This window comes from Hypanus sabinus, chromosome 2, assembly GCF_030144855.1.
Source record: "Hypanus sabinus isolate sHypSab1 chromosome 2, sHypSab1.hap1, whole genome shotgun sequence".
NCBI lineage: Eukaryota > Metazoa > Chordata > Chondrichthyes > Myliobatiformes > Dasyatidae > Hypanus > Hypanus sabinus.
The window spans coordinates 29,287,583-29,314,047 of record NC_082707.1 but is presented as its reverse complement, the minus strand read 5'-3'; the positions used below and the strand labels follow the sequence as shown (position 1 = coordinate 29,314,047).

The 26,465-nt window shown below is 43.8% G+C and overlaps 1 protein-coding gene across 1 annotated transcript; it reads left to right on the top strand.

Moving 5' to 3' along the window:
* The first annotated feature begins 4,139 nt into the window (after positions 1–4,139).
* On the top strand, positions 4,140–18,769 carry rnf7 (ring finger protein 7). The gene is made up of 3 exons (XM_059993936.1): positions 4,140–4,343; positions 10,947–10,994; positions 17,499–18,769. Exons 1-3 carry the CDS (start codon positions 4,178–4,180, stop codon positions 17,615–17,617), a joined length of 333 nt encoding a protein of 110 aa, XP_059849919.1. The 5' UTR covers positions 4,140–4,177; the 3' UTR covers positions 17,618–18,769.
* Positions 18,770–26,465: the final 7,696 nt, after the last annotated feature.

Sequence of the window (26,465 nt, the reverse complement as noted above, 5' to 3'; positions counted from 1 at the left end):
GTCTAATTTTTTCATTGACACAACATATAGAAAGTATCCTATCTGCGTGCACAAGGACAAGTATTCTGCCTGTGTCTGCAGAGTGGTCAACAATCTCAGCACGCTACAGAAACCAATCTCCCCTCTAAAGACTTGTCTACCCGTCCGACCACCTCAGTAAAGCAGCAGAGAAAATCAAAGACCCCACCCTCTGCAGCCTCCCTTTCTCATTGGAAAGAAGACACGTACTGTACCAACAGGCTCAAGGACAGCTTGACTTCACGATCTACCTCATTACGGCCTTTCCACTTATAGTCTACACACACCGCACCTTCTCTGCAACTGTAACATTTTATTCTTTTACCTTGTACTACTGCAGTGCATTAAGTAATGAATTGATCTGTATGAACAGTACACAAGAGAAGTTTGTCACTGTACCTCGGTACTTGAGACAAGAGCAAACCAATTAATCGATCTGGTTTTTGAGATTTAAGCCAGCTACATCGAGCAGCAGAAAGCACCAGATAGACATCTCAACGCTGACCCCACAAAATCCAGCAAAAGACCTTGCAGGATGTACAAACCACTCTCTTCTAGACCAACGTGCACAGACAGGCCAGAACATCCCCATGCCAGTCACCAGACTCCTGAAGCGGGCACTCCAATCTGAACTGTGGCATGGTCAGTGGGAGGGATTCAATAGCTTCTTTAAATAAAATCCAACATCCTCACTACCTGTTATGAACCCCTGGCTCAGGATCACCAAAACTGGAGGAACTTTCAGAATGGAACTGAGAGTCCATTTACTGAAGCTCAGTGTGAACAGTAGAAGGAGATGACCACTTCAAAATTGACCACAAAGCTGTCAACTCAAGCTCTGCTTGCCTCAAGAAGCGGGCTGCTATGGGCAGCCATGCTAGCATAGACATGGTAGCGTTGCCATGGTAGCGTTGCTATGGTAGTGCAGCCATGGTAGTACAATGCTTTACTTCACCAGTGATCACCAATCGGGATTCAATTCCCGCCGCTGGCTGTAAGGAGTCTACGTGCTCTCCTTGTCACCGGTTATGATTAGTGAGTTGTGCGCATGCTGTGTTGCCTCCCGAAGCATGGTGCCACCCCAGTACAATCCTCAGGCTGTGTCTGTTGGTCGTTGACACAAACGATGCATTTCACTGTACGCTTCAACGTTTTGATGTAGATGTGACAAATAAAGTCAGTATCTTTTTTTTTGATCTTTTAAAAGAACTCTGCAGATTAGGAAAGGGTGCTTTGCATCAAGACACTGCATTAGTCCTGCTGGCCTGCTGCATTTCTCCAGTAGCTTGTATTCTTCCTTCCAGATTCCAGCATTTGTTGACTCTTCCGTCTCCCTCGTGCCTCAGGTGTCTGCAGATCTCCTGGTAGACATCATCATTGAATTGAAATGAATTGACTTTATTTCTTATATTCTTCACATACATGAGCAGTAAAAATATTTACACTACGTCTCCATCTGAATGCGCAACGTGCAAATTATAGTAATTTGTAATAAATAGTGTGTACAGTAAGATATACAACCGGACAGTCAATGTAGCTTAGAAATACAATTGTGTCAGCGTGAGATAATCAGTCTGACGGCCTGGTGGAAGAAGCTGTCCCGGAGCCTGTTGGTCCTGGCTTTTATGCTGCGGTACTGTTTCCGGATGGTGGAAGCTGGAACTGTTTGTGCTTGGGGTGACTCGGGTCCCCAGTGATCCTTCGGGCCCTTTTTACGGACATGTTGCTGTAACTGTCATCAAGGCAGAGAAAAAATACAGGGACAAGATCCAGACACAACTCTCCATCAACAACACATGCAGCTTATGACAAGGTCTGCACACCACCGCAGAGTTCAAAGCTGAACGCAGTGAGTTTCCAATATCACTGCCTCTCTCCCAGACAAGCTAAATATTTTTTACGCTCAATTCGATGTTGCCAGCACATCAAGCCCGACAAAACTGACAACTGACGCGACCTGCAGCTTGGTCATCTCTGAGGCCGAAGTATGCAGGTGTTTCCAGCGAGTGGACAGTCACAAGGCTTCGGGACCAGGCGGCATTCCGGGCTGGGTACTCAGAGAGTGTGCAGCACAACTGCAGGTGTGTTTACAGACATTTTTAATCTCTCCCTCTCCCAGAGTAGAGTGCCCTCCTGCTTCAAATTATCCACCATTGTTCCTGTACCTAAAAAGACCAAGGTAACATGTCTGAATGACTGGCACCGTGTCACACTCACCTCAATAATAAGCAAATGCTTTGAGAGGCTGGTCAAGGACTACATCTGCAGCTTGTTACCACCCAAACTGGACTCCCTACAATTCACCTACTGACACAACCGATCCTCAGATGTTGCAATAAGCACAGCTCTACACACCGTCCTTACACATCTGGAGAAGAAGGATGCTTATGTGAGAATGCTGTTCTTGGACTACAGTTCAGCATTTGACACCATAATTCCCTCCGGGCTCGACAATAAACTCAGAGACCTCAGCCTTCACCCTGCCTTCTGCAGCTGGATCCTGGACTTCCTGTCAGATCACCGGCAGCTGGTAAGAGTGTGTTCCCTCACCTCTGTCCCTCTGCCCCTCAACACAGGTGCCCCACAGGGCTGTGTACTCAGTCCCCTCCTTTACTCTCTGTATACCCATGACTGTGTCACCACCCACAGCTCCAATCTGCTAATTAAAGTTGCTGACGATACTACACTGATTGGCCTTATCTCAAATAATAACGAGGCAGCCTACAGAGAAGAAGTCATCTCCCTAACACAGTGGTGTCAAGTAAACAACCTCTCCCTCACTGTCACAAAAACAAAGGAGCTGGTTGTGGTCTACAGGAGGAATGGAGACAGGCTAACCCTATTGACATCAATGGATCTGGGGTTGAGGGGATGAACAGCTTTAAGTTCCTTGGCAGAAACATCACTGAGGACCTCACGTGGTCTGTACACACTGGCTGTGTGGTGAGAAAGGCACAACAGCACATCTTTCACCTCAGACGGTTGAAGAAGTTTGGTTTGGGCCCCCAAATCCTAGGAACTTTCATTAGGGGCACAATTGAGAGCATCCTGACTGGCTGCATCACTGTCTGGAATGGGAACTGTACTTCCCTCAATCACAGGACCCTGCAGAGAGTGGTGCGGACAGCCCAGCGCATCTGTAGATGTGAACTTCCCACTATACAGTACATTTATGAAGACAGGTGTGTTAAAAGGGCCCAAGGGATCACTGGGGACCTGAGTCACCCCAACCTCACACTGTTCCAGCTGCTACCATCCAGGAAACAGTACCGCAACATAAAAGCCAGGATCACCAGGCTCTGGTACAGCTTCTTCCATCAGACCATCAGCCTGATTAACTCTTGCTGACACAAATGTATTTCTATGTTATATTGCCTATCCTGTTGTACATAATATTTATTATAAATTACTACAAATTGCACACGTATGTGAAGGATATAAATAATAAAGTAGGAAGTTCACATCTACAGATGCGCTGGGCAGTCTGCACCACTCTCTGCAGGGTCCTGTGATTGAGGGAGATACAGTTCCCATACCAGACAATGATACAGACAGTCAGGATGCTCTCAATTGTGCCCCTGTAGAAATTTGGAGGCTCATGCCGAACTTCTTCAGCTGTCTGAGGTGAAAGAGGTGCTGTTGTGTTTTTTACACCACACAGCCGGTATGTACAGACCACGTGAGATCCTCAGTGACCTCAGTTCCCAATCGTCCTTCTGCATCCTGAAGGACCATCTAATATTGTTGAAACCCTGCCTCTACTACTGAGAAGGGCAAGAAGAGACGGCCAGTATAAAGGGAGGAAGGGGAGTACTGAGAAAGGATCTGGGGTGATGGATGTACTGAGGAGGTGTGCAAGATAATGGTTAGGTTGCAGATGAGCGGGACTCGAGTTGGGAGGCAGAAGCAGGTGAGTGACAGATGGAGGCAAAGAGAGAGGAAAATTACATCTTTGCGCCCCCTGCTGGTCACAGTGTGGTGTTTCAGCGTCGCTGCGCCCCCTCGTGGCCGCAAGTTGTTACTTCGTTGTCGCTGCGCTACCTAGTATGGACCCTCGACTGTGCCCGGTATTCCGCGTTATTCTGCCCCCTGGTGGCCGCAGATAGGAATCGCAGCCTTGCTGCGCCCCTGGCGGCCATAGCCGCTCTCTCCTGCGCTAATGGCGGACGAGGAGGTGGAAGATCTTGCTTCTGTTCACAATGTGGTCGGATCGGGGGGCAAGTCCGGAGACAAGATGTTCACGCTTAAGAAGTGGAACGCCGTGGCCATGTGGAGTTGGGACGTGGAGTGCGATACCTGCGCCATCTGCAGGGTGCAGGTGATGGGTAAGGAGCCGCCGCCGCCGGGGCCTTTTGCAGCCTGGGGGCTCGAGTAGCAGGGACGGCCGGTGAGGGGAGCGAAGAGCCGCGGAGGCCGGGGGGTTGTGAGTGCCGGTGCGGGCCGGACTAAAGCGCACGTTTACAGCGTGGCGGAGCGGGCAAAGAGCTGGGATGCGGGAGGACGGCGTTCAGGGGTGAGTTGGGTGGATGAGGGGAGCACAGGACTGGATATGAGTGGGTGGGATGGCGATTGTGCTAGTGGGCGAGAATAGGTGGTTCTTTGTTTCTTGTGAAAAGGTTTCAGAGTGATGTCAGAAATCAGAGACCCTTGAAAAAATCTCTCCACAGAATCGCCCCCACAGTACAAAGATGATTTCTGTGACCCTCATAGAACATTCTTGGATGGTTTGTAGACGTGGGAGAAAGATTTTTCAGGTGTACTTACGTAATTTTAGAAAAGTTATTGCTAGTTTACATATATGATGCTCCACAAACACGCCTGAGTCAAGGTGAAGACGTTCACATTCATTTCAGGATTCACACTGTAACATTTGGATCCTGGTCCGTGGCAGAGCAAACGGGGCACCTCGTGTAATGCTCCGGGATATTGACGTCTTGTCACTCAATGACAGCTAAATGGGATAGTTGGTTGTGGAATGGAGTTACTTGTGCTCACGTCAAGGAAAGGGTTAACGTTGACGTTCCATTCGGGTGGAAATTGGGTGTTTGAGCTGTAGATTTGTCATGTCAGCCCTGAATATCGGATGTGCTTCATGAATATCAGGTGCTAGGATCTGAAATTAAGTTAGAAACCACTGGAAACACTCGGCAGTTCAGTCAGCACCTGTACAAAGAGAATCAATTAGCTTAGTAATCCACAGAAAATGCTGGAGGAACTCAGCAGGCCAGGCAGCACCTATGGAAAAGAGTAAACAGTCAATGTTTCATGCCAAAACCCTTCATCGATTAGCTTTCCATGTCACAAAGCCTTTATCAGAAGAGATAGGCAGAAAGAGTGAAGGGGCTGTAGAATGATCCATTTGAGGTCTATGAAGTTTTAAGAGGCCTGGAGTGGGTAAATAACAAACACAAGAGATTCCTACAGATGCTGAAAATCCAGAGTAATTCATCAGTCCCGATGAAGGGTCTCGGCCTGAAATGCCAACTGTTTATTTCTCGCCTGACCTACTGGGTTCCTCCAGCATTCTGTGTGTGATAAGGTAGGTGAAATTTTTTCCTGATGGTAGGGGCATCAAGAATAGGAAGATGTAGGATTAAGGTGAGAGGAAGGAGTTTTAAATGGGATTTGAAGGAGAAGTTAGTTGTAGCTATCTGGAACTCACTGCCAGAGGAGGAATCATTGCTGACTGGTGGAATCTTAAAGAAATGTTGGACTTGCTCTCAGTACCCTCAGTACAAAATGTAAGTAAGTAAGTAAATAGATAGATAGATAGATAAATAGATAAATAAATAAATAAATAATTAGATAAATAAATAAATAAATGGATAGATAAATAGATAGATAGATAGATAGATAGATAGAGAATCAGTTATAACTGCTCCACCATTGATGACAGCATTTGGCTATCTAGCGAGAAAGCTGTGCCGTTTTCCTCAATGACAACAGTTATAACGTCTGCTTTGAGATGCTCAGGCTTCTGCTTCTCTGGCCTAGGTCAAGGGTTCATAACCTGGGGTCCACTGACCCCTCGGTTAACGGTATGAGTCCACGGCATTTTTTAAAAAGAGATTGGAAACCCCTGGTTTTACGTGTTCATGTGAATTCCATTTATTCACACTTTCAAATGGAAAATAACATATCCTGGGTGAATCCCCACAGCATCTGGCTGCCTTTTTATATCTGTTTTGCGGGCTGATATCAGAACCTCTGTCAAAAGAGGATGAACCCTCACAAGGCATTAGGTCCTTACTGTGTACCTGTCCAGCTGCTAAAAACCTGTGCTCATCAATGTGCTTTAGCTCTCCCACCCCTGCAGTCACACGTTCCCACCTAGTTGAGAAGGGCAGCTGTTGTGCTGGTGCCCAAGAACAGCAGGGTGAGCTGCCTCAGTGACTGTTAGCACTCAGATTTACCATGACGAAGTGCTTTGCGAAGTTGGCTATGGCTAGAATTAACTCTTCGTAAGCAAGGACCCGGTCCTGCTGCATTTCACCTCCCACCACAACAGCTCTGTAGCGGATACAATCTCACTGGCACTTCTCTTGTCTTTAGAACAAAAACAACAGCAGACATACTTAACAGCTCAGTGTTCAAAGGATGCTTCACCAAGCTTTAAAAACTGGGCCTCTGTTCCTTCCTCTGCAACTGGATGCTTGACTTCCTCATCAGGATCAGTGCATATCAGTCATAACATCTCCTGTTCACTGACAATCAACAGAGATGTGTGCTTAACCCACTGTTCTACTCTCCCTTTACTGATGACTGTGTGGTTAATTACAGCTCAAATGTCCTCTATAAATTCACAGATGACACCGCCATTGTTGGTAAAATCTCTGATGGCAACGAGGAGGTGCAGTGGAGTGAGACAGATCAGCTGGTTGAGTGATGTTGCAAAAATGCCAAGAGGTTGCTCAACGTCAGCAAGACCGAGGAATTGATTGTGGACTCCTAGAAGGGGAAGATCATTGAGGGGTCACTAGTGGAAAAGGGTGAGAAGCTTCAAGTTCCTGGGAGTTAACATCTCAGAGGATCTATCCTGTGCCCAACACATTGATGCAGTCAGGATGAGGGCACGCTAACAGCTCTATTTCTTTCAGAGTTTGAGGAGATTTGTAATGTCACCAAAGACAGTTTCAAATTTCTGTCAATGTACATTGGAGAACATTCTGTCTGGTGTGGAGGTTCCAATGCACAGACTGCAGACGGGTTTAGACTCAGCCAGCTCCATCACAGGCATAACCCTCCATTGAGGACATTTACAAAAGGCAGTGCCTCAAGAAAGTAGCATCCATCCCTGAGGACCATCACCATCCAGAACATGCCCCCTTCTCGTTGCTACCATTAGGGAGGAGCTGCAGATTCACATTAAATGATTCAGAAACAGTTCCTTCCCCTCCACCTTCAGGTTTCTGAACGTTATCTCATTATTCCTTTTTTTCTATTTATTTATTGTGTTATTTATAATAATTGTATGTTTTTCCATTATATTGCTGCCACAACACAGCAAATCTCACACTGTATAAGACAGTGATAATAAACCTGAATCTGATTCTGTAATATAATATTACATTAAAGGTGCTCTGAGTTCAAATGGTTGAGCTTTAATCAGTCATGGCTTTTTTTTAAAAATAGCTAACAGGTAATTAATTTCCGCAGTTTAAAAAAACACCAACTGCAGGAGAAACTCAGCAGGGGTAGGTGGAATCAACTGTTTATTTCCCTCAACAGATGCAGCCTGGCTCACTGAGTTGCTCCAGTGGTTTGGTATTTCTCCACATTCCAGCATCTGCGATCTCTTGTGTCTCCATGTCACCCACTGTGGAATGCCCCTGTCATTCCTCTTCAAATATGTTTTCAGGCTGAGTGAGGGAGGCACATGGTTAGAGAGGCATCCTTTGTAGTGGAAGTTCCTCCAGCATCTTGTGTGTGTTACTTGGATTTCCAGCGTCTGCAGGTTTTCTCGTTTGTCCTTTGTAGTGGGATGGGGGAACAAGTATAATGACTTTAGAAATCCTAGAAGCAGCATTATAGAATAGAGTGATTCAACATGGAAACAGGCACTTTGCCCCAGCAGATCTGCACTGAGCATCACACCCATTTATACCAGTCCCATTTTAATTCTCCCCCCCACCATTTCCATGGACTCCTGGATTCTACCAACCACCTACACACAAGGGGCAATTTTCACTGGCCAGTTAACTTTCCAATCTGCAAGGAGACCCTGTGCATCACAGGGAGAACGTGTAAAGTCTGCACAGACAGCAGCTGAGGTGAGGATTAAAACCCAGTCACTGGGGCAGAGTTATGTGATTGTGGAAACTATAGGGGGATGTCAGAAGGTTTCTTACACAGAGAGTGGTGGATGTGTGGTAGTGGAGGCAAATACACTCGGTTTTATTGGGTACCTCCTGTACCTAATATAGCAGCCACTGAGTGTATTTCTGTGTATTTGTCATCACCTGCTGTGTAACCCACTCACTTCCAGGTTCGACCTATGTTCAGGGATGTTCTTCTGTGCACCATGTTGTCACACGTGATTATTGGAATTACTGTCGCATTCCTGTCAGCTTGAACCAGTCTGGCCATTCTTCTCTGACCTCTCTCATTAACAAGGCATTTTTGCCCACAAGACTGCCGCTTACTGGATTTTGTTTTGTTATTTGCACCAATCTCGGTAAACTTGAGATACTGTGTGCATGAAAATCCCAGGACGTCAGCAGTTGCTGAGATACACAGCCAACCCATCAGGCACTAACAAAGTCAAAGTCATGTAGACCACATTTTGTCCCCATTCTGATCTTTGGTCTGAACCTTGTGACCATGTCCGCGTGCTTTTATACATTAAGTTGCTGCCATATGATTGGCTGATTAGATATTTACATTAGTGAGCAGGTATACAGGTGTACTGAATAAAGTGACCACTGGAACATTTAAGAGTCTCTTCCAGATTCAAGATGGTTTGTTGTCATTTCCAGGATACAAGTGTAAAGGAAAACAAAATAATTGGATCATGCCCCAATTTCAGTCAATTGCTGCTAGTTACCCAATAATCGTACACCTGGCTTTCATCAGTGACTGGGAAATAAATACGAGGATGACTCTATCACAGGTTGCCAGTTTGATGGTCAATTCTCTTGTGATACTTCGTTCCCTGTTCCAATTAGAACCATTAGTTCTAAGTTCCATTCTAGTTTCTAGAGAGTCCCTGTGAATCCCGTCTCCTTGTCAAGATCCCTCTGGTTTGTTGCTCTACGTTCAGGTCTACGCCAGCCTCCCCAACTGAGTCGACGTGCCAGTGTCGTGCACTTGGGTTCTCCATCGTCGCCCCTGTGTAACACAGCTCTTTTCAGCCTCCTCAGAAAGTAGGGGCATTGGTGGGGCATTTTCTGATTGTGTAGGATCTGTTCTGGGACCATGAGAGGTTCTTCAGATGTACACACCCAGGAGTTTGAAACAGTTTCCACTGTTGTGCTGTCGATGTAAAGAGGGGTGTGAGTTCCCTTGAAGTCGATGTTGACATTAAGGAAAAGATTACTTGTCTGGCATCAGGCCACGAGCTCTTCCACATCCTCTCTAGACTGTCTCGTCACTGAGCCCCACCATTGTCCTGTCATCAGTGAACATAACACTGTGACTATTCAACTGTTTGGCCATGTAGTTGGGAGTACAATGTACAGCATTTGGCTCAGTGCACAGCCCTGAGAGGGGCACCTGTGTTGAGGATGATAGGGAGGGAGGAACAGTTGACATCCTAACCATCTGAGGTCTGTTGGTTAGAAAGTCTAACACCCAGTTGCACAGGGGTCTTTTTAGACTGAGGATTAGGAATTTGTTCACCATCGTCTGTGGGACAGTACTGTTGAATGCCAAACTGAAAACCAGAAACAGCTTTCTGATGTAAGTGTCCTTGTTTTCTAGGTGTGTCAGGGCCAGGTGTGTGATAGGTGCACATGGACGGTGGAAAAATGGAGGGTTGTCTAGCAAGGAATGATCGGATTGATCTTAGAGTAGGTTAGAAGGTCGGCACAACACCACGGGCCAAAACACCTGTATTGTACTGTGCGGTACTGTTCTACAAGGCAGTAGTGCCAACTCACAAAGGGATGGAGGCAGTTGAGTAACCAAAAGGCCACCAGTGGTAAAATGCCTTACCCAGGGAGTTAAGAAAGAAGACTATAGACACAGTTGCTGGCACCAAGGAGGGGAGGAGAAGAATTGTTGCAAATGGACTGGTGCCATGTTGAGATATTCTCTCCATTGTAGTAACTTAAAGAGAGCATGTCCTAGTTAGTGAGGGTCCTTAGTAATGGATGTCACCCTATTGAGGCATCGTCTCTTGATGTCCTCGATGGTGGGAACAGTTGTCCAAGGAGAAAGATTCCAATGGATGGTCTATGGAATATAATACCAGCTAGAAAAGACAAGCAGGGATAATTCACCACGAACAGTGAAATACTTCACTGTGAAAAAACAAAGCTGATATATTATAAATTTCCTTTCAGAAGAGGTGAGCGTGGGGCTATCAGTGACAAAATGTCCAAAGGGGTTAGCTGGAAAACAGGTTAAAAATAATACTTCAGCTCACCTCATTTCAAAAACAGTGTTACTAAACTGCCAAAAAGCTTGTTTCATTAGTACCAATGCAGATACTGCTCCATTGAAACTGAATTTTCTCGTGCCCACGCACCACCAGCCCATATTTAGAATGAAGTTTGGTGTGACCACGTTGAAGACACGTTCACAATGACCTCAGAGTTTTCCATCCAATCCCATTGAGGAAAATCAAAGAACATCCCCACCACATCCAAGGTTCACATTTCTTACACCAAAGAAAGGTATCCAGGTTACTGTTCTTTACTGAGCAGTAGTCACTGTCTACAAAAATGTAATTTCCACTGTGCTGTGAAATTATTTGTTTCTTTGTTTAGATGCTTGTCTCCGGTGTCAAGCTGAAAACAAACAAGAGGATTGTGTTGGTAAGTTCTTCCATTGCTTTCCTGTAGTGTAGCGTCATTGACCTTAGAAAGGCCTTTTGGCCCAACTGGTCTATACTGACCAAAGATGGCCCATAGCCTTCTAAACATTTCCAAACCATGTCCCTGTCCAGTTGTATCTTAAAAGTTGTTATTGAATCCTGCCTCAATCACTTCCTCTGGTAGCTTATTCCATATGCGTACCACCCATGTGTGTAAGTAGATGTCCCTCAAGTTCCTTTAAAATCTTTCCCCTTTCACCTTCTCTATGTCCTCTAGTTCTTGGGGAAAAGACTGTGAGTGCATTTACCCTATCAATGTCCTTCATTATTTCAGACACCTCTATAAGTTCACTTCCCAGTATCCTATGCTCTAAAAAATAAAGTCAACCTTTCCTTTTGCTCAGTTCCTCAAGTTCTGGTAGCATCCTTGTAAATCTTTTGTGCACTCTTCTCAGTTTCATAATGTCTTTCTTAGTACAGGATGACCAAAACTGAACACAATACTCCCAAGTACAGGTTCACCTGCTCTTCCTGTAAACCTCACTGTGACCTCCCAACTTTTATACTCTTTGCCTTCTAAAAGCTAATATACCAAAAACCTTCTTTACCACCCTGCCTGTATGTGACTCCATTTTCAGGGAACCATGTATTCAAAGGTCCCTCTATTCTACACAGCTCTTCCTAGAGCCCTGCAGTTCACTGTGAAAGTTCTACCTGGATTTGACTTTCTCAAAGGGCAGATCTCATACTTATCCAAATTAAACTCCATTTATCATTCCTCGGCCACTTACTCAACTGACCAAGATCTCATTGTAATTTTTTTATTGTCCACTATACCAACTATTTTAGTGTCATCTGCAAACTTATCATGCCTTGCACATTTTTATCTAAGTTACTAATATAAATGACAACAGTGTGCCCAACACCATCCCCTGAGCTACACCATTGGTCAAGGGCTTCTAGTCTGGGAAAACAACCTTCTACCGTTACTGACTCATTGAGGGTCTCAGCCTGAAACGTTGGCTGTTTATTCCCCTCCATAGATGCTGCCTGACTTGCAGAGTTCCTCCAGCATTTTGTGTATGTTTAGCCATCTTTCCCTGGATTCCATGCAATCTAATGCGGAACACCCTACCATACGGAACTCATTAAAGACCCTGCAGGTCCTTACTAACTACCTTGCTGGTCACATCATTTAAAAACTCAAACCATATTTGTTAGACATGACCTCCCATGCACAGAGCCATGCTGACTATCTGTCTACCTGTCTCTGCAGATGTACATATAACTTCTCTTTCAGAATCCTCTCCAGTAATTTACCTATCGTAGATTTTAGACTTACTGGTCAATACTTACCAGGTTTTGCTGCTGTTATTAAATGGGGCACAAAATTCACAACCCTGCAATCTATGGGAACTTCACCCATGTTAACAAAGATTCAAATATCTCATCAATAGACAGTAGGTGCAGGAGTAGGCCATTCGGCCCTTTGAGCCTGCACCACCATTCAATCTGATCATCCACAATCAGTACCCCATTCCTGCCTTCTCCCCATATCCCTTGACTCTGCTATCTTTAATAACTCCATCTAACTCTTGAAAGCATCCAGAAAATTGGCCTCCATTGCCTTCTGAGTCAGAGCATTCCATAAATCCACAACTCTCTGGGTTAAAAAGTTTTTCCTGAACTCCATTCTAAATGGCCTACCCCTTATTATTAAACTGTGGCCTCTGGTTCTGGACTCCCCCCAACATCGGGAACATGTTTCCTGCTTCTAGCGTGTCCAATCCCTTAATAATCTCATATGCTTCAATCAGATCCCCTCTCATCCTTCTAAATTCCAGTGTATACAAGGGCTCCTACAATTTCTTCTCTAGCCTCCTACAGTATTCTTGGATAAACCTTGTCAGGACTTGGAAATATTTCACTTCCAGCACCTTTTCTATGGTAATGTAGACTATTCTCAAGACCTTTCCATTTACTTTTCCTACTTCCAAAGTTTTCATGTGTTTCTCCATGGTAAAAAAACAGAGGGGAAATATTCATTAAGGACCTCATCCACCTCCTGTGGCTCTACACAAAAGTGTCCTCTTTGGTCTTTGAGAAGTTGTATTCTCTCTCTATTTATTCACTTCCCTTTAATATACTTAAAAAATCTCTTAGGGTTTTCTGTAATCGTCTCTGCTAAAGCTGTCTCATCCCCCTTTTCCCTTCCTGATTTCCTTCTACATCCCTTATACTCCTCCTGGGATTCACTTGATCGCAGCTGCCTGCACCCTTATTTTTCATCTCTGACAATTGGTGTGACATTCCCTTGAATCTAAAAAGTGACCCCACTCTCCCTTTCCTCCATCTCTATTCCAGATAAAACAGCTGTACCCTGAACATTAAGCTGCCTGCCAGCCCTGTCCCTCTCTTAACCATGTTTCCATAATGGCTATAATATCCCAGTGTCAGGTAACTATCCACTTTCCCTGGCAGATCTCTTGCACTGAAGTAAATACAATTTAATCCAATAGTCTCCTTGTTCTTGTCCTTTCTTCTGCCTGCTATGACTATTTATTTTGCTGTCACTAACTTCTGCATCTCTTCCCAGCCTCTCATTTGCCTACCTGAAGCTTAGGATCCTACCCTTCCCTCCACCCCACCCCACTCCCAGTCTAAATTAAGCCCACACTTGTAGCACTAGCAAATTTGCTTGCCAGCATATTGGTCCCCCTTCAGTTCAGGTGTAACCTGCCCCTCTTGTACAGGTCACCTCATACCTGAAAGAGATAGCAATGGTCCAAATATCTGAATCCCTTATACCAGTTCCTCAGCCACACATTAATTAGCCACATTCTCCTATTTTCTTCCCCTCACCAGCATGTGGCGCTGGAAGTTATCGAGAGATTACTACCCCAAGGTCCTGCTCCCTATATTCACAGCAGGACTTGTTGCCTTCATCTACCTACATTGTTTGTGCCAGTGTGCACAGTGACTTCTGATTGCTCACCCTTCCCTTGAGAGTGTTCTGCCACCACTCTGTGACATCTGGAACCCTGGCACCAACAATGCAACTTATCATTCTGAAGTCCCCAGAATCTCCTGTCTGTGCTGTACCCCCTAGCTATCAAATCCCTGATTACTGTACTCTTTTCTACCTGCACCCTTCCCTGCTGAGCCTCAGAACCACGGTCAGGCTACTACTGCTTCTGAATGGACATTCCCACCCCAATGGTATTCAAACACTGTAATAGTTCTGAGAGGAATGGCCAAAGGGAACCTTGCACAACCTGTCTACTCTCTTTTCCTTTCCTGGTGGTCATCCAGCTATTTTCAGCCTGTATCATAGGTGTGACCATCATCATCGTGCCCTGTTGTATGGCATAGGTGACTATGGTCTTTGGCCATGATTGCTCTGGGCAAATTGATGTACATAAGTGGTTTGCCACTGCATTTTTCTGGGCAGTCCCTTTACAAGACACGTGACCCCAGCCATTATCAATACTCTTCAGAGATTGTCTTCAAGGAATCAGTGGTCCCATAACCAGCGCTGGTGATATGCACCAGCTGCTTATACGACTATCAGCGCCTGCTCCCGTGGCTAGACGTGACCCTGATCGGGGGTCTAAGCAGGTGTTACACTTTACCCAAGGGTGACCTGCAGGCTAACAGAGGAAAGGACTGCCTTACACTTCCTCACTAAAACTCTTCCCTGTGGAACTCTCAGCATCTCAGATAATGCTGAGTGTGTCTCGCACCAACACCAACTCACACATCTAGTTGATCATTTTTTAGTAGTGCTGGATTTTATTCATTGGAGAAAACTTCTCAGTGCCACCCAGAACCCTTTGTGTGTTGAGCACAAGAACAGTTCTTTATAATAACCATTACAACCAGCATGTCATAACATCTGAAGAAAAATTAAAATGGGCAAAACTAATGCAAGCTGATCAAGTGAAAATTAAACTAAACTAAAATAACCATGAGATATGATGGTGCATCAGGGGTTCGTAACCTTTTATTATACCATGGAGCCTTACCATTAATGGGGTCTGTAGACCCCAGGTTGGGAACCCTTGGGATCCATATGTTCTTGTTATATTAGACCATAAGACAAGGGAGCAGAATTAGGCCATCTGGCCCATCGAGTCTGCTCCATCATTCAATCATGGCTGATCCTTTATTTTTCTCCTCCACAACCCCATTTCCCTGCCTTCTCCCTGTAACCTTTGATGCCATGTTCAATCAAGAACCCATCAATTTCTGCCTTAAATACACCCAACGACCTGGCTTCCACAGCTGTACGTGGCAAAAAAATTCCACAAATTCACCACCCTCTAGCTAAAGAAATCTCTCCACACCTGTTTTGAATGGATGCCCCTCTATCCTGAGGCTATGTCCTCTTGTCCTAGACTCTCCCACCATGGGAAACAGCCTTTCCTCTTCTACTCTGTCTAGGCCTTTCAACATTCGAAAGGTTTCAATGAGATCCCACCCCTCCCCCAATCCTTCTAAAATCTAGTGAGTACAGACCCAGAGTCATCAAACGTTCCTTGTATGATAACCCTTTCATTCCTGGAATCATCCTTGTGAACCTCCTCTGGACCCTCTCCAATGCCAGCATGTCTCTTCTAAGATGAGGAGCCCAAAACTGTACACAATACTCAAGGTGAGACAGCATCACATCCCTGCTCTTGTATTCTAGACCCCTTGAAATGAATGCTAACATTGCATTTGTTTTCCTCACCACTGATTCAACCTGCAAGTTAACCTTTAGGGTGTTCTGCACAAAGACTCCCAAGTACCTTTGCATCTCAGATTTTTGGATTTTCTCCCCATTTAAAAAATAGTCCACACATTTATTTCTACTAACAAAGTGCATGACCATGCATTTTCCAAGATTATATTTGATTTGCCACTTTCTTACCCATTCTCCTAATCTGTCTAAGTCCTTTTGCATCCTACCTATTTCCTCAACACTAACTGTCCCTCCACCAATCTTCGTATCATCTGCAAACTTAGCAACAAAAACGTCTATTTCATCATCTAAATCATTTACATCCAGCATAAAAGGAAGTGATCCCAACACCGACCCCTGTGAAGGGGTCCTTTTATTCCCACTCGCTACCTTCTTCCAATCAGTCAATGCTCTAACCATCTTAGTAACTTTCATGTAATACCACAGGCTCTTAACTTGGTAAGCAGCCTCATGTGGCACCTTGTCAAAGGCCATGTATAAGTCCAAATATACAACATCCACTGCATCCCCTTTATCTATCCGAACTTGAAATCTCCTCAAAGAATTCTAACAGGTTCATCAGGCAGGGTTTTCCCTTAAGGAAACCATGCTGACTTTGTCCTATCTTGTCCTGTGTCACCAAGTACTTCACCTCATCCTGAACAATTGACTCTTAACATCTTCCCAGCCACTGAGGTCAGGCTAACTGGTCTATAATTCCCTTTCTGCTGCCTTCCTCCTTCCTCTGACTATGCCAGAGCCCAGTGATTTTTTGAAGATCATTTCTAATGTTGCCACAATCTCTTTAACACTACCTCTTTCAGCACCCTAGGATGCAGTTCATCTGGTCTGGGTGACTTATGTACTTTTAGGTCTTACAGCTTTTTGAGTACCTTCTCCCTTGTAATAGTAACTGCACCCACTTCTCTTCCTTCACACAACATCTGGTGTACTGCTTGTGTCTTCCACAGTGAAGACTGATGCAAAATACTCATTTAGTTTATTTGCCATCTCCTTGTTCCCCGTTATTAATTCTCCTACCTCATTTTCTAACGGTCCTATATCCACTCTCATGTCTCTTTTTTAACATATTTGAAAAAGCTTTTACTATCCACTATTTGCTAGCTTGCTTTCATATTTCATCTTTTCCCTTCTAATGATTCTTTTAGTTGCTCCCTGTAGGTTTTTAAAAACTTCCCAATTCTCTGTCTTCCCACTGATTTTTGTTTTGTTGTATGCCTTCTCTTTTGCTTTTACAATAGCTTTGACTTTCCTTGTTAGCCACGGCTGCACTATTTTGCCATTTGAGTATTTCTTCATTTTGGAATACACATGTCCTGCACCTTCCTCATTTTCACCAGAAACACATGCCTTTGCTGCTCTGCTGACATCCCTGCCAGCAGCTCTTTCCAATTTACTTTGGCCAACTCCTCTCTCATACCACTTACTCCACTGTACTGCTACGTCAGACTTTTACTTTTTCCCTATCAAATTTCAAGTGGAACTCAATCATATTGTGATCACTGGTTCCTAAGGATTCTTTTACCATAAGCCCTCTAATCACCTCCAGTTAATTACATAACACCCAATCCAAAAAGCTATACCAGTATTTTAAGAGACTTTCTCTTGTTATTTATTATTTCTCACTGTGTACCCTACAAAAATTATTCAGCAATTATTTTGTGTTCTAACTCATAGGATATAGTCTACAGATATATTTGTGTTTGGAAAGGAATCTAGTTTTTGGCATTAACAAGTGAAATGTTCTCTTTTATTTTACAGTGGTTTGGGGAGAATGTAACCACTCCTTCCATAACTGCTGCATGTCGCTGTGGGTGAAACAGAACAATCGCTGCCCTCTTTGCCAGCAGGACTGGGTGGTGCAGCGAATAGGAAAATAGTGCTGTTCTCATTTACCACAATCTTTATGGGTGCCAGGTTGATGTGTTTGGTATGGCTGAGTTGAGTTTCCTATTGTAAAGTGAACATTTTTAAGAGTGGCCCCTCCTTCCCCCTCAGCATTTTTACACAGAGATGATCTGCCTGTATTGAATGAATCAGAAGTCATTGGATATGACTTGTATATATTTATTAAAAAGTTGGAAGAGTATGAAACATGTTCCAGTGTTTTGTTTCTTATGTCATTCAGATTGCTATTGATATATTGCTATTGATATTAGTCCCTCCTCCAAAATGCAGCATTTGATTTTTTTTAGATTGGAAATATCCAATCTTTATGTTTTTCAACTGAACCATCGTAAAACATGTCTCAGCCTGAAGTGTCAACTGTTTATTCTTTTCCAAATATGCTGCCTGACCCGCTAGTTCCTCCACCATTTTGTATGTATTGATCTGGCTTTCCAGGGACTGCAGAATCTTGTTTATGAAATGTGCTAGATTCCCAATCTGTCCCTTGATAAATATTGCACCATCCTGGCCTTACTCTTGAGGAAAAGATCATGTCAAGATTACAAATTTTATTTGATTGCCCTTGTACATTCATCCCCATTCCCTCTCTAACAGCAATGTGGGTGTACTTACACCTCAGGGACTGCAGCGGTTCAAGAAGGCAGCTCATCACCACTTCTCAAGGGCAACTAGGGGTGGGCAATAAATGCCGGCTTAGCTGATGATGACCACATCCCATAAATGAATAATTTTTTAAAATTCAGATCTCCAGATTCTAATGTAGGAATCTGGAAAGCATCTCAGCCAGATTCAGGCCAGGGGGAAAAGTTCTGGAAAGAAAAGACTAGGACAGTGGAGGGAGATAGAAAATGGTTACAAGAAATTGAATTTCAAGTAAAATTTTATTTGTGGATCAAAAAATTTAATGATGGATAACATAGGTTCTCAACCTCTTTCTGCTTGCGGCCCACTTGTGACTTTCATTTACCTCTGTGGACCTCACCCTCCATGCTCTCCATTAGCTGCTAATTTTTTTTGGTCAATTGTACAATTATTCTAACAATACAGTCAATATTTATGTTTAAGCAGGTTATAGATGTTAAATGTTACAGGTGCACATGAAAAATAAAACTATTTTAATTCTCTGAGTAGGATACTTTATTCATAATGTGTATAATATTTTTCCAACCAGCAATGAAAAAGGACTTAATATTGTTACCTTGGGTATTTAGTGAGATCTTTGTGACTTATGCAAACTAGTGAGTTGCAACTAGGCTAACGATAACAGAAGATCACCTCATTTCACAACATCAAGACAGTTACGAGCTTTTGATAGAAGTTGGACTAAACCCACATTCAACCAGATAAGAGGTGGGAAATCCAATTCAAAACAACTTTGCTTTCTCTCAGAGCTGTGGAAAGTTATTTTGAATATCACTAGTTTCCAGAAATTTTGCTTGGTGTTTTTGAGTTTTGCTTGAGCTTGCAGCTCAATAAGACATTCCTGCAATGTGTTGTCAATATCATTCACATTCCCCCATATGGATCCATCACACGATCTGGAACATGCATCTCCAGCAGGTCTCTAAATTGACATTCCAAAACTGTGCAGTTGTTGGAAATAATCAAGATATACAATCAGATCATCATCTTGCCATTCTATTTTGAAAGTGGCCAATGAAGGAAATTACAATGAACTCACGACATACAATATTGCTGCTCAAAAGTTTGTTTTCCAAGGAAAGCAGCGATAGCCTCTGCATGATATCAGAGTACAGTTTTTCCCTTGTAACTGTTCGTTTAATAAATTAAGTTCTTCAAATATATCTGCCAGGTAAAATATGTCAGACGTTTTGCAGCGACAGTTTGTTCCCCAAGCTGCATATCACTTAGAAATGCTACAACACTTATCACAAAGACAATTACCTTTTGATAACCATCGGACCTCTGTATCCATTAGTAGCAGTTCAAAATCTTGTTCGTTTTCCTCACGAAGTTGTTGAAAAAGACTCTTGGAGTGCATTTGATTTGAACGATGATTTGTGCCTGGTCAAGCAGGAGCAGAGATAATGGTTTACGTGCCACAGGCTAAGCTGTTTTTTGCCTTATTTGTATCATCTAGCATATTTTCCCATTCATTTCATTCCAAGTTCCAAGTAAATTATATTTTCTATATTTATTTCTTTTTTTAAATTATGTATTTTAATAATGCATAATTAAAACTGAATTTATAACGGCCTATTTAGAAACTTGTGGCCCCCAGTTTGGGATTGCTTAAAATCTCATCAGGATTTCTGGTAATACATCTACCGCCTCTCTGACACAGGCGGCAGCACGATCCACGCCGTCCAATTTTCACAGGTATTGATCGTGTGGTTAGCCAGAGGCTTTTTCCCCAGGGCTGAAATAGCTAACACAAGGGGGCATAGTTTTAAGGTGCTTGTAAGTAGGTACAAGGGGATGTCAGAGGTAAGTTTTTCACACAGAGTGGTGGGTGTGTGGACGCACTGCTAGCAAATGTGGTGAGGGGGGATACAGTAGGGTCTTTTAAGAGACTCTTGGATAGGTACATGGAGCTTAGAAAAATAGAGGGCTATGCGGTAGGGAAATTCTAGGCAGCTTCTAGATTAGATTACATTGTGGGCTGAAGGGCCTGTAATGTGCTGTAGATTTCTATGTTCTAACCCATGTCTTTCCTGTCTCAGCTATAGCTTTGGCTAAGACACTCTTGACTGTTTAGGTCATCCTTTCTAACATTCCTGAACTCTGAGGGTGGTGGTTACATGGAACTGTTGTCGATCCCCTAACTGTTGACACATTTCCTTCATCATTTTCCCTGTGAAATGTGCTCTCTGATCCAAGTCCACCTGGAATGGGTTTCCCCACCTTTTGAGGATTTACTGAACCAGAATTCATGCAGTCCCTTGTTGGGAAACCCTCTTAACTTCTTACACTGGGTAGCTTGGGCCATAATTACTAGATAGTTTTCCCCCTTTTTTTTGCAAGGGCCCCATGAAATCCATCTTTTCCCAGGGTCCCTTTGGCTGTAGCTGGTTTGCCAACTGTAGCTTTCTACCCCTACCGGGGTTATGGTGGGCACAAATGACGCAATGGTGGCAGAATTTCTCAATATCCCCTCCATCCCTGGCCACTACTAGTCCTGCCAGAGTATCGTGATCATGCTCTGCCTTCCCTGCTGCATCACGCCACGATATAACTTAAGTAGTACCTGCCCAATATATGGTGGGGCCACCACGACTCCTTCCTCCCCATGTGTCCAGCTCTCATCTGGTCCCTCCTCTGCTCCCTTTCTCCTCCACTTCTCCTTCTCTTCAACTCGTCATATAATTTTACTAAACTGGTTTCAGTCATTTCTTCCTGCATACTTGCAATTTCAACTGTCTCTTGTTCCTCTGCTGCCTTCTTCACAGTTATGTCTGCCCACACATTTCCCTTCTGTTCCTTACTCTCCCCTGTCTGGTGAGCCTTTACTTCAATCACTGCCACTTCTGCGGTAGACTCACTGCTTCCAGCGGTTGTTGTATTAGTATTGGATTGTTGTATTGGATCCGTGCTAAATACCTGCACCTGTTGAGGCTGCAAATCGACATCATGCCCATGCCATCAGATAATCATGCATCACCCCAAAGGCATACCAGCTGTCTGTACATGTACTTGTTCATTTGCTTGTACTGTAGCGCAGTGCTTCTATGAGAGTCACCTGTTCCGCCACCTGAGCTGACAGAGCTCCTGAAGGTAATCTTTCACCTGTTTCCTTCACTACAGCTCACCCATCTATATACCTCCAAGATCCATCTATAAAAAATCCCTCTGCTTCCCCTTCCAGAGGTATTCCATGAGCCTATAATGGCCCCTGCTTCTCTTGGGATGTCAAGTCCAAGGATAGTACCCTCATTATTTGGATAGAACCAGAAATACACCGGAAGCTGCACCCCACCAATCTCGAGTAAATGTGACACGCTTCTTTCTGCCTTCACTGTTTTTCCACCTAATATATGATAGGTCAAATTTGGGATGAGTTGCAACGTTAAATCAAAAAAAGGTGAATACAGGACGGATGGCGTTATATCTGAATGTGCACAGTATATAGAATAAGGTAGGTGCACTCGCAGCACAGTTGCAGATTGGCAGGTATATTGTGGAATAATTGCTGAAAGAAGATTACAGCTGGGAGCTTAATGTCCAATGATACACATTGTATCAAAAGGACAGGCAGGAATGCAGAGGGAGCATGTTGCTCTGATGGTAAAAATGAAATCAAATCATTAGAAAGAGGAAGGTGTTGATTCATTGTGAACTGTTGGGAGCTGTATTCAGACCTCCAGTGGGTATGGGGATGTAAGGATGTGATCTACAAATTACAACGTGAGATAGAAAACGCATTGCAAATGGACAATGTTACAATGCTTCCATTTGCAGGTAGATTGGGAAAACCAGGTTGGAGCTGGATTCAGGACATGCTCTCTTCTCATTACTACTATCAGGCAGGAGATACAGAAGCCTGAAGCATTTTAAGAACAGCTTCTGCCCCTCCACCATCAGATTTCTGAATGGTCCATGAACACTAATTTGCTATTCTTCTTTTGCATTACTTCAAACACACAATAAAGTTTATGTTCTGCTGCCACAAAACAACAAATTTCATGACATACGCCAGTGATACCTATTCTGATTGAAGCAGCCCTAAATTCCAAGGTCCATTCTACAAAACTTTATACAAATCTATCAAGACTAACGTTTATGTTGCAGTTTATTACTGTACTTAACAACATCTAATGCAATAAATCACCTCAAAAAGCAGCAGCAGGAATTTATGTTGGCCAGAACGTGGGATGAACTTCCAACAGTATTGGCAATTCATTATTAATACCGTCTATATTTAACAGAATAAGTAGACAGCTCCATGATTTAAGATCTCCTTCAGTAGGTGGCTTTCCTAACATGGTGCTGGCACTGGAATGCTGGACTAGATTATGCATCCCAGAATGAGGTTTCAACATGGATAATACCTGCTAATCCAAACAAACACTGCTGAATACAAATCCCATATCCTTTACCTGCAGGTTGGGATATCACTGAAAAGATGCAGGGATGACGGCAGAGCAGCAGTGGCTGGGATGTCAGGAAGTAATTCAGAAGGCACAGGATATATAATCCAAAGTGGAAGAAGTATTCTAAAGGCAAGATGACACAACCCTGGCTTCAAGAGAAGTCAAAGCCAACATTGAAGCCAAAGAGAGGGGATATATTTGAGCAAAATTTAATGGGAATGTTAGAGGATTGGGAAGCTTTTAAAAACCAACAGAATGCAAGTAAGAAGTCACTAAGGTGAAGATGGAATATGAAAGTAAGCTATTATTAAAGAGGACACCAAAAGATTATTCAGATACATAAAGTGTAACAGAGAGGGGAGAGTGGATAACAGACTGCTGGAAAACTATGCTGAAGAGGTAATAATGGGGGACAAGAAAATGGCAGATGAACTGAATAAGTATTTTGCATCAGTCTTCACTGTGGAAGACACTGGCAGTATGGTGAAAGTTCCAGGTGTCGGGGGGTCATGCAGTGTATGAAGTTACCATAACTTGAGAGAAGGTTCTTGGGAAGCGGAAAGGTCTGAAGGTTGATAAATCACTGGACCAGATGGTGTACACCCCAGGATTCTGAAAGAGGTGGCTGAAGAGATTGTTAGGCATTGGTAATGATCTTCCAAGAATCACTAGATTCTGGAATGGTTCCAGAGACTGGAAAATTCCAAATGTCTTTCTGCTCTTCAAGAAGGGAGGGAGGCAGAAGAAATGAAACTATAGGCCAGTTAGTCTGACCTCAGCGGTTGGGAACATGGTTGGGAGTCAATTATTAATGATGAGGTCTCAGGGTACTTGGAGGCACATGATAAAATAGGCCATAGTCAGCATGGTTTCCTTAAGGGAAAATCTTGCCTGACAAATCTGCTGGAACTCTGAAGAAATAACAAGTAGGATAGACAAAGGAGAATTGTTTGATGTTGTGTATTCGGACTTTCAGAAGGCCTTTGACAAGGTGCCACTTGTGGGGCTGCTTAACAAGATAGGAGCCCATGGTATTATAGGAAAGATTCTAGCATAGAAATGCAGTGGCTGATTGGCAGGAGGAAAAGAGTGGGAATAAAGGGACTAGTGGTGGCTGCTCGTGACTAGTTGTGGCTGCTGCTGACTAGTGGTGTTCCACAGGGGCCTGTGTTGGAACCAATTCTTTTTATATGTCAATGATTTGAATGATGAAATTGATGGCTTTGTTGCAAAGTTTGCAGGTACTTTTGAGGAGGTAGAGAGGCTAAGAAGGACTTAGACAGATTAAGACAATGGGCAAGAAATGGCAGATGGAATATAGTGTCAGGAAGAGTATGGTCATGCATTTTGGTAGAAGAAATGAAAGAGTTTTCTATTTTCTAAATGGAGAGAAAACTACAAAAAACAGAGGTGCAAAGGAACTTGGGAGTCCTTGTGCAGGATTCCCTAAAAGTTAATTTGCAGGTTGAGTCAGTGGTGAGGAAGGCAAATGCAATGTTAGCATTCATTTCAAGAGGACTAGAATATAAAAACAAGGATGTAAACTGAGGCTTTAAAAAGCACTGGTGAGGCCTCACTTGGAGTATTGTGAGCAGGTTTAAGCCATTAGTCTTAGAAAGGACGTGCTGAAACTGACGAGGGTTCAAAGGAGATTCACGAAAATAAATCCAGGATTGAATGGCTTGTCATATGGAGAGTGTTTGATGCCTCTGGGCCTGTACTCACCAGAATTCAGAAGACTGAGGGGTGACCTCATTGAAACCTACCAAATGGTAATAGAGTGGATGTGGAGAGGATGTTTCCTATGGTGGGAGAGCCTAAGACCAGAGGGCACAGCCACAGAATAGAGGGTCATCCTTTTAGAACAGAGATTAGGGTGAATTTCTTTAGCCAGAGAATGGCGGATCTGTGGAATTCTTTGCCTTTATGTATATTTAAGGCAGAGGATGATAGATTCTTGATAGGTCAGGGCATGAAGGGATATGGGGAGAAGGCAGGAGATTGGGGCTGAGAGGAAATTGGATCAGCCATGAAGAAATGGCTGAGCAGACTTGATGGGCCAAATGGCCTAATTCTGCTCCTATATCTTATGGACTAATGGTCTTATAAACAACCTGTCCGGTTGTTGGCAAGGGTGGGTCAGTTATTGATACTGATGCCGCAGTGTCCACTAACATTTTGCCCTAACGATGTTCTTGTGTACATCTGTGTATCCCTAGTGGGGGCTGCAGCCACATTTCCTTCTGATCTAGAAACCGTCTTCACCAGCTCTACGATCTGATCGACAGTCGGACTTGTCAGACCGGACGTTAATGGGGTGAGAGATTATGTGTCTGCTGTGACTTTTCCTGTTTCTCTTTCCTCTCTTTTGGACACTGTCTCCAACCATTTCCCAATGGGCCACAGCTGTAGCATATCAACTCCTCTACCCTCCCACATCTCTTTCAGCAGTTCTTTGCTACGTGCCCCAGTTAACGACACACAAGATAAATCCTCTGTGATGTCACAGCAGCTGCATCCACGATAACCATCTTACGATTTCTCTTGTACTTACTCTGGTCTGCCTCACTGGCCTATGAAACAATCGTAGACAAGAGAAAATCTGCAGATGCTGGAAATCCCAGCAACACACACAAGATGCTGGAGGAACCCAGCAGGTCTGGCAGCATAAATGAAAAAAAGTACAGTCGATGTTTCGGGTTGAGACCCTTCAGCAGGATTATTGCAGAGTAGGTCAACCCCACCGTTATCCCTAAATCTAAGCTCAGGTCTTCCTTCATCATTTTCAGGAAGACTTGATCATCCCTCCCTGAATTATTCAACCCTGAATACTCCTCATACACTCGATATTTACGTTATGCATAACCAGTGACCGTCTCATCAGCTTTTTGAATCACTGCCATTACTGTTCCCCAGTTACTCTCACTTCCCCTTTAGAAAGCGATCGCTGGCATTCCCGGTAGCTGCCCACGTATTCCTCGGGCACTTCGCCTTTACCAACAAATGTATATCTTTAGGGTGCATATGGTGAATTCCAACCATTTCCTCAAGCTTGCAGCAGAACTCTGAATTTTCACATGTGACTTTAAGTGAGGGCAACTCTGATTTTAAATGTTGTATTTCCCCCGGGGGGGTGAAAGGCTTATGAATGGGTGTAATCAGAGCCACAGGCTGGCTCAGATCATCAGGGTTCTCGACATGATATTGCCTGACCTCAATAGGCACCATCCTGACAGATGTATCTGGGTAGATATCGCCACACTACGCAAAATATAAATGGTGAGTACTATTTAAACAGAACATGCTTAACATAGAAGCACAGAAAACCTACAGCACAATACAGGCCCTTCAGTCCACAAAGCTGTGCTGAACATGTCCTTACCTTAGAAATTACTTAGGGTTACCCATAGCCCTATACTTTTCTAAGCTCCATGTACCTATCCAGGAGTCTCTTAAAAGTTCCTATTGTATCCGCTTCCACCACCATCCCCTGCAGGCCATTCCACACACTCACCACTCTCTGCGTAAAAAACTTAACCCTGACATCTCCTCTGCACCTACTTCCAAGCACCTTAAGACTGTGCCCTCTCATGCCAGCCATTTCAGCCCTGGGGAAAAGCCTCTGACTATCCACACGATCAATGCCTCTCATCATCTTATACACCTCTATCAGGTCACCTCTCATCCTCTGGAACTTCAAGGAGAAAAGGCTGAGTTGCACTCAACCTATTCTCATAAGGCATGCTCCCCAATCCAGGCAACATCCTTG

What these genes read in the sequence shown, in the direction of transcription:
- rnf7 (XM_059993936.1), top strand. Translation starts at nt 4,178, where the DNA reads ATGGCGGACGAGGAGGTGGAAGATCTTGCTTCTGTTCACAATGTGGTC. An exon ending in CTGCAGGGTGCAGGTGATGG is followed by an intron (nt 4,344 to 10,946) that starts GTAAGGAGCCGC and finishes TTCTTTGTTTAG; the next exon opens with ATGCTTGTCTCCGGTGTCAA. An exon ending in CAAACAAGAGGATTGTGTTG is followed by an intron (nt 10,995 to 17,498) that starts GTAAGTTCTTCC and finishes TTTATTTTACAG; the next exon opens with TGGTTTGGGGAGAATGTAAC.